Source organism: Gossypium raimondii, chromosome 1 (genome assembly GCF_025698545.1).
Source record: "Gossypium raimondii isolate GPD5lz chromosome 1, ASM2569854v1, whole genome shotgun sequence".
Lineage (NCBI taxonomy): Eukaryota > Viridiplantae > Streptophyta > Magnoliopsida > Malvales > Malvaceae > Gossypium > Gossypium raimondii.
The window spans coordinates 36,987,557-37,003,123 of NC_068565.1; the positions used below are offsets into that span (position 1 = coordinate 36,987,557).

Here is a 15,567-nt window from a genome sequence, read left to right on the forward strand (position 1 = left end):
TAAAAGGGTTAATTTTGTAATTATGTAAATTAAAAATTAACTAAAAGATGACAAATAATGTATCATCATCTTCCTCCTTTCTTTTTCTTTTTTGAAACCGTGAAAACCATAGCCAACGGAAGAACTAGGTTCAGCCAAGCTCATTTCTATTGCATGGTATGTAGTTTTGTCTCGTTTTTAGTGATTTTTATGTTTTTGAGCTCGTATTAGCTTAATCTTGCTAGCCCGGGGGTCAATTTGTAAATATGTTAAATGTTTAGGAACTTTCCATGAATAAGTTTGTAGTGTTAGTGAATTTAATTGATGGATTATTAAGCTTGGTTGTTAAATAGACACGTTTTGTTAAATCATTTTTAATGAATTTAGGCTAAATGACTTATTTAGAAAAATGGAAAATTTCAATTATAATTTTATGAATAATGAAATATATGGGCTATAAAGGACCTTAGAGAAAATCGGCTATCATGATATTTCGTTAATTGTGGTTTAATGGTGAGTTTGAGATTTAGAGACTATTTTGCATAAAAGTTAAAATGTTAGGGGTAAATTCATAATTTTACATTAAGATGGATTATAAGTTAGAATCTATAAAGTTAAGCTATTGAATTATTTAATTGAGTTAAATTATTATTTAGATCAAGAAAAGAATCAATCGGACTTGAATCAGGGAAAGGCGAAAATCTCGAATTAGCTGTCAATTTAGTTGTAACAACCGTAGTGATCGAGGTAAGTTTGTATAAAGATAAAAAAAATTGTCATTTGATGTTTTGAATTGAGTTTACTTATTATAATATATTAAATTTACTTTGACTCGATGATTATGATAATACTTTGGAATGTTGAAGGCTAACTAATCCCATTTGAACCTTAAGAATTCTTAGGATACAAAGGACATGTCATTAGGGATTTCATGTTTTGGGTGTTAGGATACAAGAACATAAATACCGATGGCTGAGGTCCTACATTTGTTGCGGATTCTCCATAGCTCGTGTGAGTAGCATCGTGTAGCTAACATTTCGACCGATAGTTCGTGTGAGCATTATGGAAAAATGAGAGGTTACAGTTATATGGAAAGGCACATTATGTGTGAGTATTTTCGAGTATCCAATGTAATTCTAGACGATTCAACGGGTAAGAAAAAAGGAAATGAAAATGCTTGTATGCAATATCATAGATATTTATGTTCATAAGATAAGAAAGTTAATATGTTCCATGGATGAAAAGATTATTGAATATTCATATGAGCAAGGTAAATTAATGCAATTCATTTCATGGTATTTGTCATGTTTTATGATGTTATATGATTAAATCTTCTACTAATGACGTGGATTATATTGAATAGGAATATCAAGTATTTGTATGAACTACTAAGCATGATTGAATGTTTAATGTGGTGAAATGGTAAGTTTAATTTTCTTTTTTATGAGCTTACTAAGCACGAGTTGCTTACATAGTTATTTTTCCACTATTTCGTAGATAAGCTTGTCGAAGTTCTATCACACTATCCAACAATCACTTTAGTAGCTTTTGATTATCTTTGCTATGGTTATAAATGGCATGTATAGAAATTTTTATAATAGAAGTTTTTGAATATGTTAATAATCAACTTGGAATGAATATGCCTTTGGAGTATACATTTTGGTTGTTTGGACATATAGTGCTTTGGCAAGTTTATGTCCTTTGGTTACTTTTAAGTAATTTGAAATATATGGTGTAGTTGGTTTGTTTATATGTTAAAAGCCAAATGATTATGGTCAATTTGGTATGTTTATTTTGAAAGGTGAATATATGGACAATTATTGTTATTAGGTAGCTAAATTACCTATGTTTTGTGTTTGATATGTGGCATGGTAACCTTCTTTTGATTGATGTTGTTTTGGTATAAATGAGGTGTCTTCGAATGGCATATTGGTTAGGAGAACTAGGTTGATTGAATTGGTATATTTATATGTGTTTGAAATGTGTTTGGGTCCATTTAATGTATGCACAAATGATGTAGTTTGTTGGGAAAGGTTTGGTCTTAAAATGGCTTGTTTTAAGGTCTAATTATAGAGCATACGGCCTAGGACACAGTCCGTGTGTCCCATTTAACGAATACTACATGGTCTGGGCTATGCCACACAGTCGTGTAACCCCTGTTTTCAAATTTCCAAGTTTTTTTTAAATTTTTTGCATTATTTTAAATTAGTCACAGATTGATCCTGAGTTATTTTTAAAGCCTCGAGAGCTCGATTTAAGTCTCAAATGTGTATGTTTGTTGGGTTTCTAATGAGTTTTAAGTAATTAATATTAAATAGCATTATTAATCTATTTTGATGTTATTTGTTCTAATTTGCACGATAATGCTCCGTAAACCTAGTCCGACAACGGGAACAGGTTGGGAGTGTTACACAACTTGTAGGCATCTTCCTAAACTATAGGCCAGTAGTACCCTTGTCTAAAGATTTTCTGTACGAGCAATCTGCGTCCTAAGTGATTACCACAAATTCCCTTGTGGATACAAAAAGCCTATTCTATACAGTACACCCTCCAAAAGGGTGTATTTATTAATCGTAGGATAAAACACGTTTTAATTCATCATGCAATGAGCTTGTAGTATTCAAATATTCAATTCATATATTAGGAGTTTAGCAAATATTAATGAGTTGTGATAATGGCATACCTCGTAGCCTTGCGTTGTATTTTGCGAACTCTTTTCTATCTCGGTTGTCTTGTTCGCCTTGGACTGTGCGGATTATTGGTTTCATCCAGGTCTCCTTCTGAGCCATGCAGAGTACTTCAGGCTTGTCATAGCTCGAGGTTTCCTTATGCTCAAGCAAGATTTTTCCTCTTCGGTCGATGATGACAAAGGATGTTAATTTTGACAAAGTGTCTGCCCATGTGTTGTCATTTCTTGTGAGCTATTTAATTTGAGCTTTGTTGAATCTGTGAGCAGCTGAGTCGCTATTGTATGATATTTTTTTAGCACTGCTTCCTTTACATCGTATTCACCATTTATATGCTTTGCCACCAATTGTGAATCTATATGGACAATTAGGTCATTTGCCCCTAGTTGTCGCGCTAACAGCAATTCTGACACCAAGGCTTCATACTCAGTGATTTCATTCAATGTTTGGAATTAAATGACAATCCAAACTGCCACTCATTGCCACTGGGGTTGATTATGAGTGCTCTTTCCCCTAATCCTGTTTTGGTTGCGGAGCCATCAACGTAAACTAGCCAACTTTTTGGATTGTCAATTGCATGTGTACTTTATGGGGAAGGGTTAGCTATTAAACAGTGTTCAACAAATTAAAAAGCAATTTTAGTATAAAATGCGAAACACGTAGTGCCTCATCATAAAATATAACTCATTAAATCATTAACATGTCATGCTTTTCATAATTATAACAGATCAAGTTGTTAACATTCATCAAAGTCCATATAGCGTACCATTTTTACAAGACATGTTATCCAGCAATTCGAATCATAGCCCACGTTACCTATGATGTCGACAATTCTTTTAAAGGAACATTCCACTATGAAATCAGCCAACACCTGTCCCTTTATTGCAGTTCGCGAGGCGAAGTCAATCCTATATTCAATGAACTCAATACTCCACTTTGTTACTCTTCCTGAAGTATCCACCTTGGATAGTACTTCTTTCATAGACTGATTGGTGATCACAACAATCGGATAGGCTTGGAAATATGGTCGTAATTTGCAAGCTACAAAAATTAAAGCATAAATGTATTTTTCTATTTTTGAGCACCTCAATTTGCCATTTTGGAGTACCTTGCTGACATAGTATACTGGGAACCAATGGACACCCTCTGGCTTAACTAGTATTGTTGCAACTGTCTCTTGTGAGGTAGCCAAGTATAGATAGAGTGTTTCTCCTACCTAAGGCGGTTTCAAAAGTGGAGGGGAGGAGAGGTATAGCTTCAGTTCCTCGAAGGTTGCTTAACACTCTTCTGTCCATGAGAAGGAGGCTCTTAAAGCTTTGAAGAATAGGAGGCACTTGTCTGCCATCCTTAAGATAAATTTGTTTAGTGCTACTACTTTTCCAGTGAGACGTTCTATATCTTTTATCATCCGTGGAGGGGATATTTTCATGATTGCTTTGATTTTCTCTGGGTTTACCTCTATTCCCCTTTCTAAAATCATAAAACCTAAGAACCTGCTGGCTCGCACCTTAAAAGCACACTTCTCCAGATTTAATTTCATGTCGTGAGCTCTTAGGATTGTGAATGTCTCTGATAGGTTTCGCACGTGCTCACCCATGGACGTACCTTTCACTAACATGTCATCGACGTAGATTTTTAGGTCGCGGCCTATCTGGTCCTTGAATGTCCTATTTACCAACCTCTGATAGGTCGCGCCCGCGTTCTTGAGACCGAAGGGCATAACCTGGTAGCAAAACAATCCATTTTTCTGTGATGAAGGATATTTTTTCATGGTCATCTCATTCCAACATGATCTGATTATAACCCAAGAAGGTATCCATAAAACTCATGAACTTGTGGCTCGCTGAAGCGTCGACCAATCGATCGATCGAGGGTAGGGGAAATTGTCTTTAGGACATGCCTTATTAAGGTCGGTGAGGTCGATACACATCCTCTATTTACCGTTCACTTTCTTCACCATTACCACATTCGAAACCCAATCTAGATATTCTATCTCTCGATGAATCATGCCGATAACAGCTTAGCGACCTCCTGTCTCACTACTTCTACCACTTGAGGTATGAACTTTCTTCTCTTCTGTTTTATTGGCTTCACCTCTGGGAGAATGTTCAGCTTGTGAACAATCACTTGGGGATCTACACCTGGCATGTCTATTGTGGACCAAGCAAAAACATTTGTGTTTTTCCTTAAACATCTAACCAGTATGTTCTTTTCTTCCTCTTTCAATGCTGAAGAAATTTTGATAGTTCTCTCTTCATTGTCGTAAAATAGCTACAGGGCCTTAGTATGATCCGTAGCTTCGGGTTTTTTGGTCCTATGCTCGTCTCTTACATCCAGACTATCCAAAACTAGAGCTTGAGTTGCTAACTTAGCCTTTTTCGAGCTCTGCCCCTCAACCGCAGGTCCTCTCACTTGTTTGACAGATAGCATGTGACATTGCCTTGCGGTGCACTGAGAACTTAATTTTTATATAGAATGTTGTGATCACCATCCTTGTCATCCTCATTATTGGTCTTCCAAAAATGGCGTTGTATGGCATCAGGTTGTCCACCACATAGAACTAAATGTACTCTGTGGTAGTGTGTTCCCCATCCCCCAAAATGACTGGCAGGGTGGTTGAGCCTTTCACCTTGACTGAGTGGTTCATAAAACAATATAACAGACCAGCTCTAGACAATGCTTGTTCTTTTAATCCCATTTTCCTGTATGCTTCCTAGGATAGCACTTCCATTACATTAGGGGTGAGAAAAATTCGATTCTATTCGAAAACTCGATAAAAAATTCAAATTTTGAATTAAATAGTTCAAGTTATTTGAGTTAATCAAGTTATTCAGATCAACTTGAATAAAAAATTAAGTTTATCTGTTTAACTCGAATATGAATTACACAATTCAAGTTATCCGAAAATTCAAATAAGAAAAGCAAAAACTATGTTGTTTTGATAAATATTCACCTCTAAAGTTAAAAGTCAAAGCATTAAATTAAAAGGCAAAACTACATCATTTTGATAAATGTTTACTCATTAAGTTAAAAGGCAAAATCATTATATTTGTTTATGTAGTTAAATTATCTTATACTTCGTCTACTAGTTAAATAATCGGTCCATGTAAACGCAACATTGAGTATAAATAATAAGATTCGTTAACTCGACTCAACTTAACTCAAATTATTTTACTCGATTCGATTCAATTTGAAAAAATCAAATTGAGTTCAGTTGCTACAATAGGATTCGTCAACTCGACTAACTCAAAATTTTTCACTCAATTCAACTTGACTCAATCAAATACTCACCCCTACACTACACTGTCAATGTCAACATGTATTCTTTTGACCTCAAAACTAGTGACCATTGCTAAGACCACCATCGAGTCATTTCCCTCTTTGTCTCGCACCAACTCTTTGTCGTCACCACCAAACTCGATACTCCATTTTTCCTGTCGGTGTGGCCTCTTGAGAGCACTAATTGACATTACGCTCATCATGTGTGCCATTCTTTTTATGTTGGAACCTATCTATTCGTCATATGTTCCTACGACTTTGATTTATGTATTCTATAAGCTCGCCGTTCCGAACTGCTTCCTCTATGGCATCTTTTAACATGAAGCAATCTTCAATCTTGTGCCCCATATCATCGTGGAAGGCACATTGATCCCTCGAGTTCACCCTTCTCCCCATGCTTCTCATCGAGGATGGCTTGGGCAAGATGTCGAGGCTCTTAACCTGACTGAGGATGTAAGTTCTTCTGGCGTATCTTCTGGCGTGCTCTTGCTGGGGTCTTTGGGATGCCCTGAGGGTATCACTCTAGGTCTAACTTCTTTATGACCCGTCGTTTCTTACTCACAATGACTGGCTAGGGGGTCTTTGCCAGCTGCGAGGTCCCTCTCTATTCCAGAACTGACTTTCTTCCCTCTGAAATGTGGCACGTGATGCTCTCTTGATTTCTTTTGCTTCTGTGAACTTGTGAGCTCACTCATACAAATTGCTAGACTCTGCGGTCTATTATTCGTAAAGGAATATTGGACGTGGTTGTTCTGCACTCCCATGATGAATGCATTTATAGCCCACTGATCCTCTAAGTTTTTTGTGTTTAGGGTTGATGCATAGAATCTTTTTAGATAATCCTGAAGGGACTCGCCTTCCCTCTGCTTCACCGACATCAGGCCCATAGGCGTATTCATGATTGCCTTATGGGCCCTAAATCTGCCCAAGAACATTTGACCCAACTGTGAAAAGTTTCGGATCAAACCTTATGGAAGGGAGAGGTATTAGTCATTGGCACTTCCTTTGAGTGTTGTGGAAAAAACTTTACACTTTGCTGCATCTGATGCTCCCAGCAGGTTCATATATTCATTGTACTACATCAGATGAGCTCGCAGGTCCCTTCTTCCTTTGAACATATCTTTCAGGACCTTGAAGTGGCGTGGTAAGCTTACTGTCGCGATCTCAGTGGCCAGTGGGTTATTGGAACAGAATAACCAATCCATGTCTTACGATTTAGGGTGTAACGTCCGCATGTCCCTCCGTAGCTCGTCCATCTTGCTTTGCCATTCTTTCATTGGGGTTTTGTCCTATTTGTTTACGTTGCCCTAGGAACCAGAGTTATCAACATGCATCTTTCTTTACAACTCCTCATTTTGTTTCAACAACTCCTGTTAAAAGGCCTGTTGTTCCACGAACCATGCCTCTTGAGCAGCCATCTATTCCTTCATGAACTTTACTTGCTCTTGGATGACCAGGAACTACTGGAGGTGCCTCTTAGTTCAGAGAGAGTGGCTGCTCCTGGCCGGTAGAGAGGTTCAAATCCAAAGGAACAAAATTTCCCCAATAAACCGCATTGTCAAAGTTTTTCGGTTTATCGGCGAACCATCCAGCGAACAAGTCTGTTTCGTCGTGCTGGGCACCAAAACTTGACACTTTAGCCTGTCCTGATGATGAGTTGATAGAGAGATTTTCATTCGGGTGAGCCATTTGTTTCTAGAAAAGAAGAAACTTAATCAAACTCGAAAAATCTGATGATCGGAAGTCTGTCCATGTTCACCGTACCAATTGTTGAGTAATATTTTCTCATCTCTTATTGATAGGAATGTTGGGGTATTTATACATGCGATTACAGGTACTATTATAGCTCATAGTAGGGCCCCACTACTTTGTCTTGATTCTATTACCTCTAGTACTGACATTATTTGTGAACTTCAGGCCTGCTGGACACATGTCCACGGAGCACGTGGTTCTTTTTGTTCTTAGGCTTGACACTCTGAGCGGGTTCTGTACCTGTTGAACACGTGTTTGGGTGGCCTGCGACGCATACGGTCCTTTCTGCGCATTCCTTAGGTGCATGCGAGCTGAGGCTATGGCCCACCCTAGATTCCTGCGAGCTTGATCTGCAACCCGTGCTCGCAGTCCTCTTTAGCGAGCCGTGTTCGGAAGCTCTCCTTGCGAGCTATGTCTGTAAACCTGCCTCACTGTCCTCTTGTGATTCCAATAAGATTGGCAACCAAAAAATCTCCTACCTAAATTTTCGCTTGACAAAGACATTTTCAAATCAGTCGGCAATCCACAATGACATACCCGAATCACGCTAGGAACCTCCCTTTTTCTTCTTTCTCTTATTTCCTCCTATTTCATTCCCTTGAAGATTTCATTGCTTCAAGTTTGAAAAGATGAAGAATAGAAGCCTTATTTTAAAATATTTTAGGGTTCACGAGAGATTTTATGGGTTTTATAAATAATTGGGTTTATGATTTTTATTAAATTAAATTATGTGGCTATTATTTGGAAATTAGGTGGCAAATTAAAATGGCCACATAGGATTTCGTTATTGACAAAAAATAAATTTAAAAAATTGAGTGATCATTTTGTAAGATTTCATAGTTGACTGATAATAAAGAAGAAAAAAAACATAGTTAAGTGTATTGCATTTTATTCTTTGTTTATTCAATTGGCTAAAACGATTCCCCCCCCCCCCAACACAAGAAAAAAAAGTAGAATTGCTTTTTGGGTTTATACTGTTGTGGGTTAAGGAGAAGGGTATTGCGCAACCAGTGCCAAATTCCGAAAATTGGGTTCTCCATATATCAGATATTTTACCAAAATATTACAAAAATAATAAAAAAATTCCAAATTAATATAACTTTTTTTATTATTTACCAAAATTATACAAAAAGAAGGTTAAAAAAAACATACTGAAGGAGGGCTTGCCACAAGCGGCACCTTTGGTGCCTGTGGCAGAGACGGCACCAATTGTTCGTATTTTGGCCCTTTGTTCGTATCTTTTTTTCGGATTTTATTACTTTTAAAAAATATATTATTTTTAATTTTTAAATTTTACATTATTTTAGTACATTATATTTGAAATGTATTAATTTACTGTGTTTTTTAAATAAATTTAAAAAAAAACCTTATTTCGACCCTATGTTCGTTTTTTTCCTCAAATTTTATTACTTTTAAAAAATACTATTTTTAATTTTTTATTTTGCATTATTTTAGTACATTATATTTGAAATGTATTAATTTAGTGTGTTTTTAAATAAATTAAAAAATCCTTATTTCGCCATTTGTTCGTATTTTTTCCAGATTTTATTACTTTCAATAAAAATATATTATTTTCATATTTTATTATTTTACATTATTTTAGTACATCATATTTGAAATGTATTAATTTACTGTGTTTTTAAATAAATTTAAAAAATCCTTATTTCGCAATTTCGTATTTTTTCCTAGAGTTAATTACTTTAAAAATATACTATTTTCTAATTTTATTATTTTAAATTATTTTAGTACATTATGTTTGAAATGTATTCATTTAGTGTGTTTTTAAATAAATTTAAAAAAACTCTTATTTCGCCTTTTGTTCGTATTTTTTCCGGATTTTACTTTCAATAAAAGAACACACTAAATTAATACATTTCAAACATAATGTACTAAAATAATGTAAAATAATAAAATTAGAAAATAATATATTTTAAAAGTAATAAAATCCGGAAAAATACGAACAAAAGGTTGAAATAAGGATTTTTAATTTATTTAAAAACACACTAAATTAATACATTTCAAATATAATGTACTAAAATAATGTAAAATAAAAATTTAAAATAGTATTTTTTAAAAGTAATAAAATCCTAGAAAAATATGAATATGTAGGCGAAATAAGAGTTTTTTAATTTATTTAAAATACAGTAAATTAATACATTTCAAATATAATGTACTAAAATAATTTAAAATTTTAAAAATTTAAAAATAGTATATTTTTTAAAAATAATAAAATCCGAGAAAAAAATATAAATAAAGGGTCAAAATATAAACAATTGGTACCGCCTCTACCACAGGCACCAAAGGTGCCGCATGTGGCAGGCGCTTCTTCAGTATGTTTTTTTTTTTTAACTTTTTTTATTATTTTGGTAAATAATAAAAAACTTATATTATTTTAGAATTTTTTTATTATTTTTGTAATATTATGGTAAAATATCCCCATATATCAGTTACCAGTAAGGTAGTAACCTTCAATCCACCCCCTCCCCAAGAAAAAAAAAAAGTATAATTGCTTTTTGGGTTTATACTGTTGGGGTTAAGGAGAAGGGTATTGGGCAAGCAGTGCCAAATTCCGAAAATTGGGTTCTCCATATATCAGTTACCAGTAAGGTAGTAACCTTCAATCCACCTATTTATCTTGTTTTCATGTTCTTTTCTTCTTCTTTTTTTAAATTTTTTTTTTTGGCTAGAATAACTGTATGGGTCGATATTCTTAATCTAAAACACTGCTGGGTGGCCTTCAAAACATCTACTATTTTGTTTTAATTCTGTTGCTTCGGGTAGCAATTTCCCATATAGTTTTCTGACACTTCTGGGCTGTTACTGAGTGGTATCTGTTAGCAGGTAATATCAGAAAGCTCACTGGGCTACAAGAGCTTAACACAGAGACATTTCATGTCTGGAATTCTTTCTTTTTCCTCAATAGTTTTGCCTGATTGGTGTTCAACTTCAAGGTAAATTGTTTTCTTCTTTTTTTATTCTTTTAATTATAGAATGCCCTTTTTGTTTAGCAGTTGGTTGAGCCTGATTTTATTGGTCCATAGTTGTAGGCGTGGTGTTAGAATGGCTGCTGCTCACACTACACATGCTGGACTGTCGTTGGAAGCCATGGCAATAAAGCCTCCTTCACACCCTACATATGATTTAAATGGCATCATTAAACTTGCCCTTGCTGAAGATGCTGGAAATCGAGGTTTAGCTATCTTTTTTTTTTAGTTGACAATGTTCTTCCTTGCTTTTATGATGTTTCCGTTATCAGTGCTTTCATATTTCATAATCTTAGCTCCCCTAAGTTCATAATGATGAGCTAAAGGTTTTGGTGAAGAGGGTTCAAATATTCAGTTAAATCTCTCTTTTTTTTTTCTACATTATGTTTCATTTGGGTTCATTTGCAGGGGATGTAACTTGTATGGCCACCATTCCAGTTGACATGGAAGTGGAAGCCTGTTTTTTGGCAAAGGAGGATGGTATCATTGCTGGCATTGCACTTGCAGAGATGGTGTTTCAAGAGGTTGATCCTTCTTTGAAGGTAAAGAACTGCATTTTCTGTCTTTGGATCATCTTTATAGTTTTTGTGCTTGGACCACACACTCCATCTTTTGTACATTTTGGTATCAGGTGGAGTGGTCTCGAAAGGATGGAGATTATGTTTGCAAGGGACTGCAGTTTGGAAAAGTTTATGGTAAGTCAATAAGGAGGTTTCTTAAATTTTTACAAGAAGGCCCTACTAAAATTACACACTCTCTCCATATAGGAAGAGCACACAGCATTGTTGTAGCGGAAAGAATAGCTCTCAACTTTATGCAGCGGATGAGTGGTATAGCTACACTAACTAAGGTGCTTCCATTTCTTTGAATTTTGTAAATGAAGTAAACAAAAGAGTTCTCATAATCATAGCTATGTTTCTTTGTTGTAATCAAACAAATCTTGATTTATCATATAGGGCAGATGACAGGATGGCAATAGGAAAACCCAAACTGCTTATGTTTCATTTTAGATTGCTGTGGATTGAATGCAAAACAATATGGTGGATGAGTATAAATTTTACTGACAAATAAGATTCATCAACTGTTTATGTCATTATTTAGTCAACTATTTTAATCTATGAATTCAGTCATGAATTGCAAATTATAGCATGCATGTTCAATAACTATACTAAAGAAACAAAACACCTAGCAAAAGCTTATCATTGCAGTAACTTTTTGAGGGTAGAAAAGTGTTTTAGAATGTTAATTGTTCCTGCAGGCAATGGCTGATGCTGCATACCCTGCATACATCTTAGAGACAAGAAAAACAGCTCCAGGCTTACGTTTGGTGGACAAGTGGGCGGTAAGATCATTTCCTTGATCTTACTGTTGGTTCCTTCTCTTATGCCTTCGGTTGATATTGTTGAAATTTTCTTTCTGTAGGTACTAATTGGTGGAGGAAGAAATCATAGACTGGGTTTGTTTGATATGGTGTTGATAAAGGATAATCATATATCAATAGCTGGGGGAATCAGCAATGCCCTTAGATCTGTTGACCAGTATTTAGAGCGGGAAAATCTTCAAATGGAAGTTGAGGTAATTTCTGCATATGTTAAAAATATAGTCAATTAAAATTTTGTGCAGTGGACTAGTTGAACAGAATTGGGTACAAATCTGTTAATTTCTGTGTGGTAAATCATGTATCCTGTTACATGATTCAACTCTCTGTTCTGAAATTCGAAGCATTGCCGAAAAATATATTCAACTGGAATTTTGTGATCAAATACAGCTTGCTTCTTAATTTGCAATGCTTTGGAGTGGTTCTCTTCTCTCTGCATGTGTGTCTGTGAGTGTGTGTGAAAATGAATTAATCTGTCGTTGCATTGTGGCAACTGTAACAGATATGTTCACAATGTCTTTTTGAAGGTTGAGACCCGGACGCTTGTGGAAGTAAAGGAAGTATTGCAGTACGCATCACAAATGAAGACTTCATTGACCCGGATAATGTTGGATAATATGGTTATACCTCTTCCAAATGGAGATGTTGATATGTCTATGCTTAAAGAGGCTGTGGAGCTAATCAATGGGAAATTTGAGACAGAGGTATCTCATGAATCATGATTTTATCGTGTACTTCTCAGTTCATTTATTTAGTGCCTGCAGACTTTGCAAGAAGGTATTGCGAATAAATTACTCCTGCTGAAGTGATGTGTTACTTATCAGATGCTTGTTCTTTCATTTTCTTTATTTGAGGGTCATGGAGGGGTGTGTGGCGCAATGATTCACTCTATTTTCTTGCTGTTTTGGTCTTTAAATATGTGAAACATGAGCAAATTATACAAAAAAGATTTATATGAAAGCTCTTGCTACTTAAATTTTTCTAACAATTTCTAAATTGTAATTTGTTTTTGGTGATTTACCTTGGCATTCTTGCTCGTGTAGTTGTCAAATGCCATCTATAGTTTTACATGGTAACTTCTCTTTTAATGTTCTACTTTGAACTTTTCTGATGTTTGTAAGTGATGTATCTATTTCATTGTGGTAGGCATCCGGAAATGTTACTCTTAAAACCGTACATAAAATCGGACAAACTGGAGTTACCTACGTATCCAGGTAAGGCAGTGCAAGTTTTTTATTTCGTAATGTATATTCTTCTAGTAAACAGAAAAATTCTGAGTTACTGAACTTTAGCTGACCCATGGAGGTGATTGTCCTGGAAAAATCTTATCATCCTCTCACTGGGTTTATTTTACTTCTAAAACTGGTTCTAGTGGTATTGAGAAGTGCCAGAATTCAGTATAAAGATAAACAGATATCACTTTCCTAGACAGATATATAAATGTATATACGTGCAAGCATCAAATATCCTAATATTTAACAAGGGCACTCAAATGAGTGAGAACGGGCCCCATTGCTGGTAATTAGGCTATGCTACTACTTTCTTTGGCACCATTAGGGGAGCATGTCTCTATAGCTACAGAAGTTGATAAATTTCTTTGAATCATTAAAAGTTCTATTATAAAATGCAGGGGCTATTCTTACACCAACGGTCTATTCTTTTGCATTTAGACAGTTGAGTTTATTTTAATGGAACTATTTATCACTAAGTTATCCATTGCACCAATTCAAATAGATATGGGGGTTAGGCATCAAATTTGAACTTTATCAAAAGCATATGGATTTACCAACATTTGAAATGCATGACAAACTATATCAATTAGAGATGTAGGAGGAAGCGTGGATTTCAAATCCATGATTTCTCATTATTGGGTTTTGTTTTTCTTTCAAAAAATTATGACTGATATTGATACACACTCGACGGATCCACATTTTAGTTGTATATAGAACTTCAAAATGTTGAGAAACTATGCAAGCCACTTTGTTTCAAATAGTATAAGAGGGTTCATTCTGTAGGAAGTTGTTTAGAACTTTCTGACATTTTTATGGAAATGTTAGCCTAAGTTATTAACCAACTTGGTACTAAAACTCTTGGTATGTCGTACTGTTTCTAACCCTTGGGTGTTTGCAGCGGTGCACTCACGCATTCTGTGACAGCACTTGATATATCACTCAAAATTGATACGGAATTGGCACTTGAAGTTGGAAGGCGAACGAAACGGGCATAGTCGGTTCATCTTTACGCCCTTATTGAATAAGGAAAGCTCTTCTCCACCCCCCCCCCCAAAAGGAGGAATTATTTACGGATTACATCATTAGTTTTTCTCTTCCCATGCTCTAATAATGGTTTAAGGAATTGATAGATGATAAACCGCTTTATGAAAGATATAGGGAGTATAAATGTATGCATGATGCTAATGTTATTTGGACTCTTCTTAATGTACTTACATGGTGTCTTGTAAAATAAAATTTGGTGCAACACATGATGTCTTGTGGCCGAAGTGAAGCATTGTCTGATGATGATATAATACCACTTCAAAAGCACAGTTTTAATTAAGGATTGGTTCAGAGCTTTAGTGGGGAATGGGGATGGTTAAGCACATGACTTTGCATCATCATGCATTACCATTGCCAACCATTACTTATCAAACACTAAAAGTTAACAAAAATTAATAATAAAAAAACGTATCTCTTTGCCATTTCCAAAAACATGGACAACTTTCCGTATCTTTAAAGGAGTCACTAATTTATTGTTTCATTTTAATTATGATTTTGACCTTGCAGTGCATCCTCACTTTTGATTGTTATTCTACAACATTTATCTTCAAATAATAATTTGAATGGGATGAAATTAGATTGAAGGATCCCAGAAGTTAGTCCAGTCCAAACCTAATCCATCCTCAAATTTAATCAAAAATGTGAGGCTCATTATTATTATCAAAGTAATTATTCTAAAAGCAAATAGGAGGGAGTGGCATCAACCATCAAATTTTGGAATAAACAAAATGGAACTCATGAGGGTTTCTTCTCTTTTCTTTTTCTTTTTCTTTTTTAAATAAGCACACTTATACAACTCATTATCATGTGTAATAAAAAACAAAATTAATACACACTTTAGTTCTTAAATAGTTTTTTTTTTTAGTTTGGTCTTTAATTTTTTCTGTTTCACTTTAATCCCTAAAGTTATCAGGTATTCACAAGTTAGTCCTCTAGACATGAAAAACTAACGGTTGAGCTATCCAGCTAATCATATATTGCCACATTTCATATGATGATGTCATAGTGATATCATCATTGGAAAAACTTAGAAATGAAAAAGAATAGAAAATTTTTACAAAATTATTAAAATTATTTAAAACAGAACAAATTTATAAAATTACAAAAGAATAGAAAAATAGAAAAAATACAAATTTTTTAATATATGTTAGGAATTTTAATACTTTTAAAATTTTATAAATCACAACTTGCTAAGAGCTTGAACTTGAGATGGTTGTTTCTTGGAAGGATAT

The 15,567-nt window shown here is 34.8% G+C and overlaps 1 protein-coding gene across 3 annotated transcripts; it reads left to right on the plus strand.

Moving 5' to 3' along the window:
* Nucleotides 1-10,139: 10,139 nt before the first annotated feature.
* On the plus strand, nucleotides 10,140-14,559 carry LOC105785720 (quinolinate phosphoribosyltransferase [decarboxylating] 1a). 3 transcript variants are annotated; one of them, XM_012611847.2, is made up of 11 exons: nucleotides 10,140-10,155; nucleotides 10,539-10,648; nucleotides 10,739-10,887; nucleotides 11,090-11,223; nucleotides 11,313-11,376; nucleotides 11,449-11,531; nucleotides 11,940-12,023; nucleotides 12,104-12,256; nucleotides 12,587-12,763; nucleotides 13,206-13,273; nucleotides 14,190-14,559. In XM_012611847.2, the coding sequence occupies exons 2-11, from the start codon at nucleotides 10,590-10,592 to the stop codon at nucleotides 14,284-14,286; spliced, it is 1,068 nt and encodes a 355-aa protein (XP_012467301.1). In that variant the 5' UTR covers nucleotides 10,140-10,155; nucleotides 10,539-10,589; the 3' UTR covers nucleotides 14,287-14,559. The 3 variants fall into 3 exon arrangements, with proteins under 3 accessions (XP_012467301.1, XP_012467300.1, XP_012467298.1); XM_012611846.2 differs by lacking the exon at nucleotides 10,140-10,155 and adding an exon at nucleotides 10,172-10,304 and having other exon boundaries at nucleotides 10,536-10,648; XM_012611844.2 differs by lacking the exon at nucleotides 10,140-10,155 and adding an exon at nucleotides 10,176-10,304.
* The last annotated feature ends 1,008 nt before the right edge of the window (nucleotides 14,560-15,567 follow it).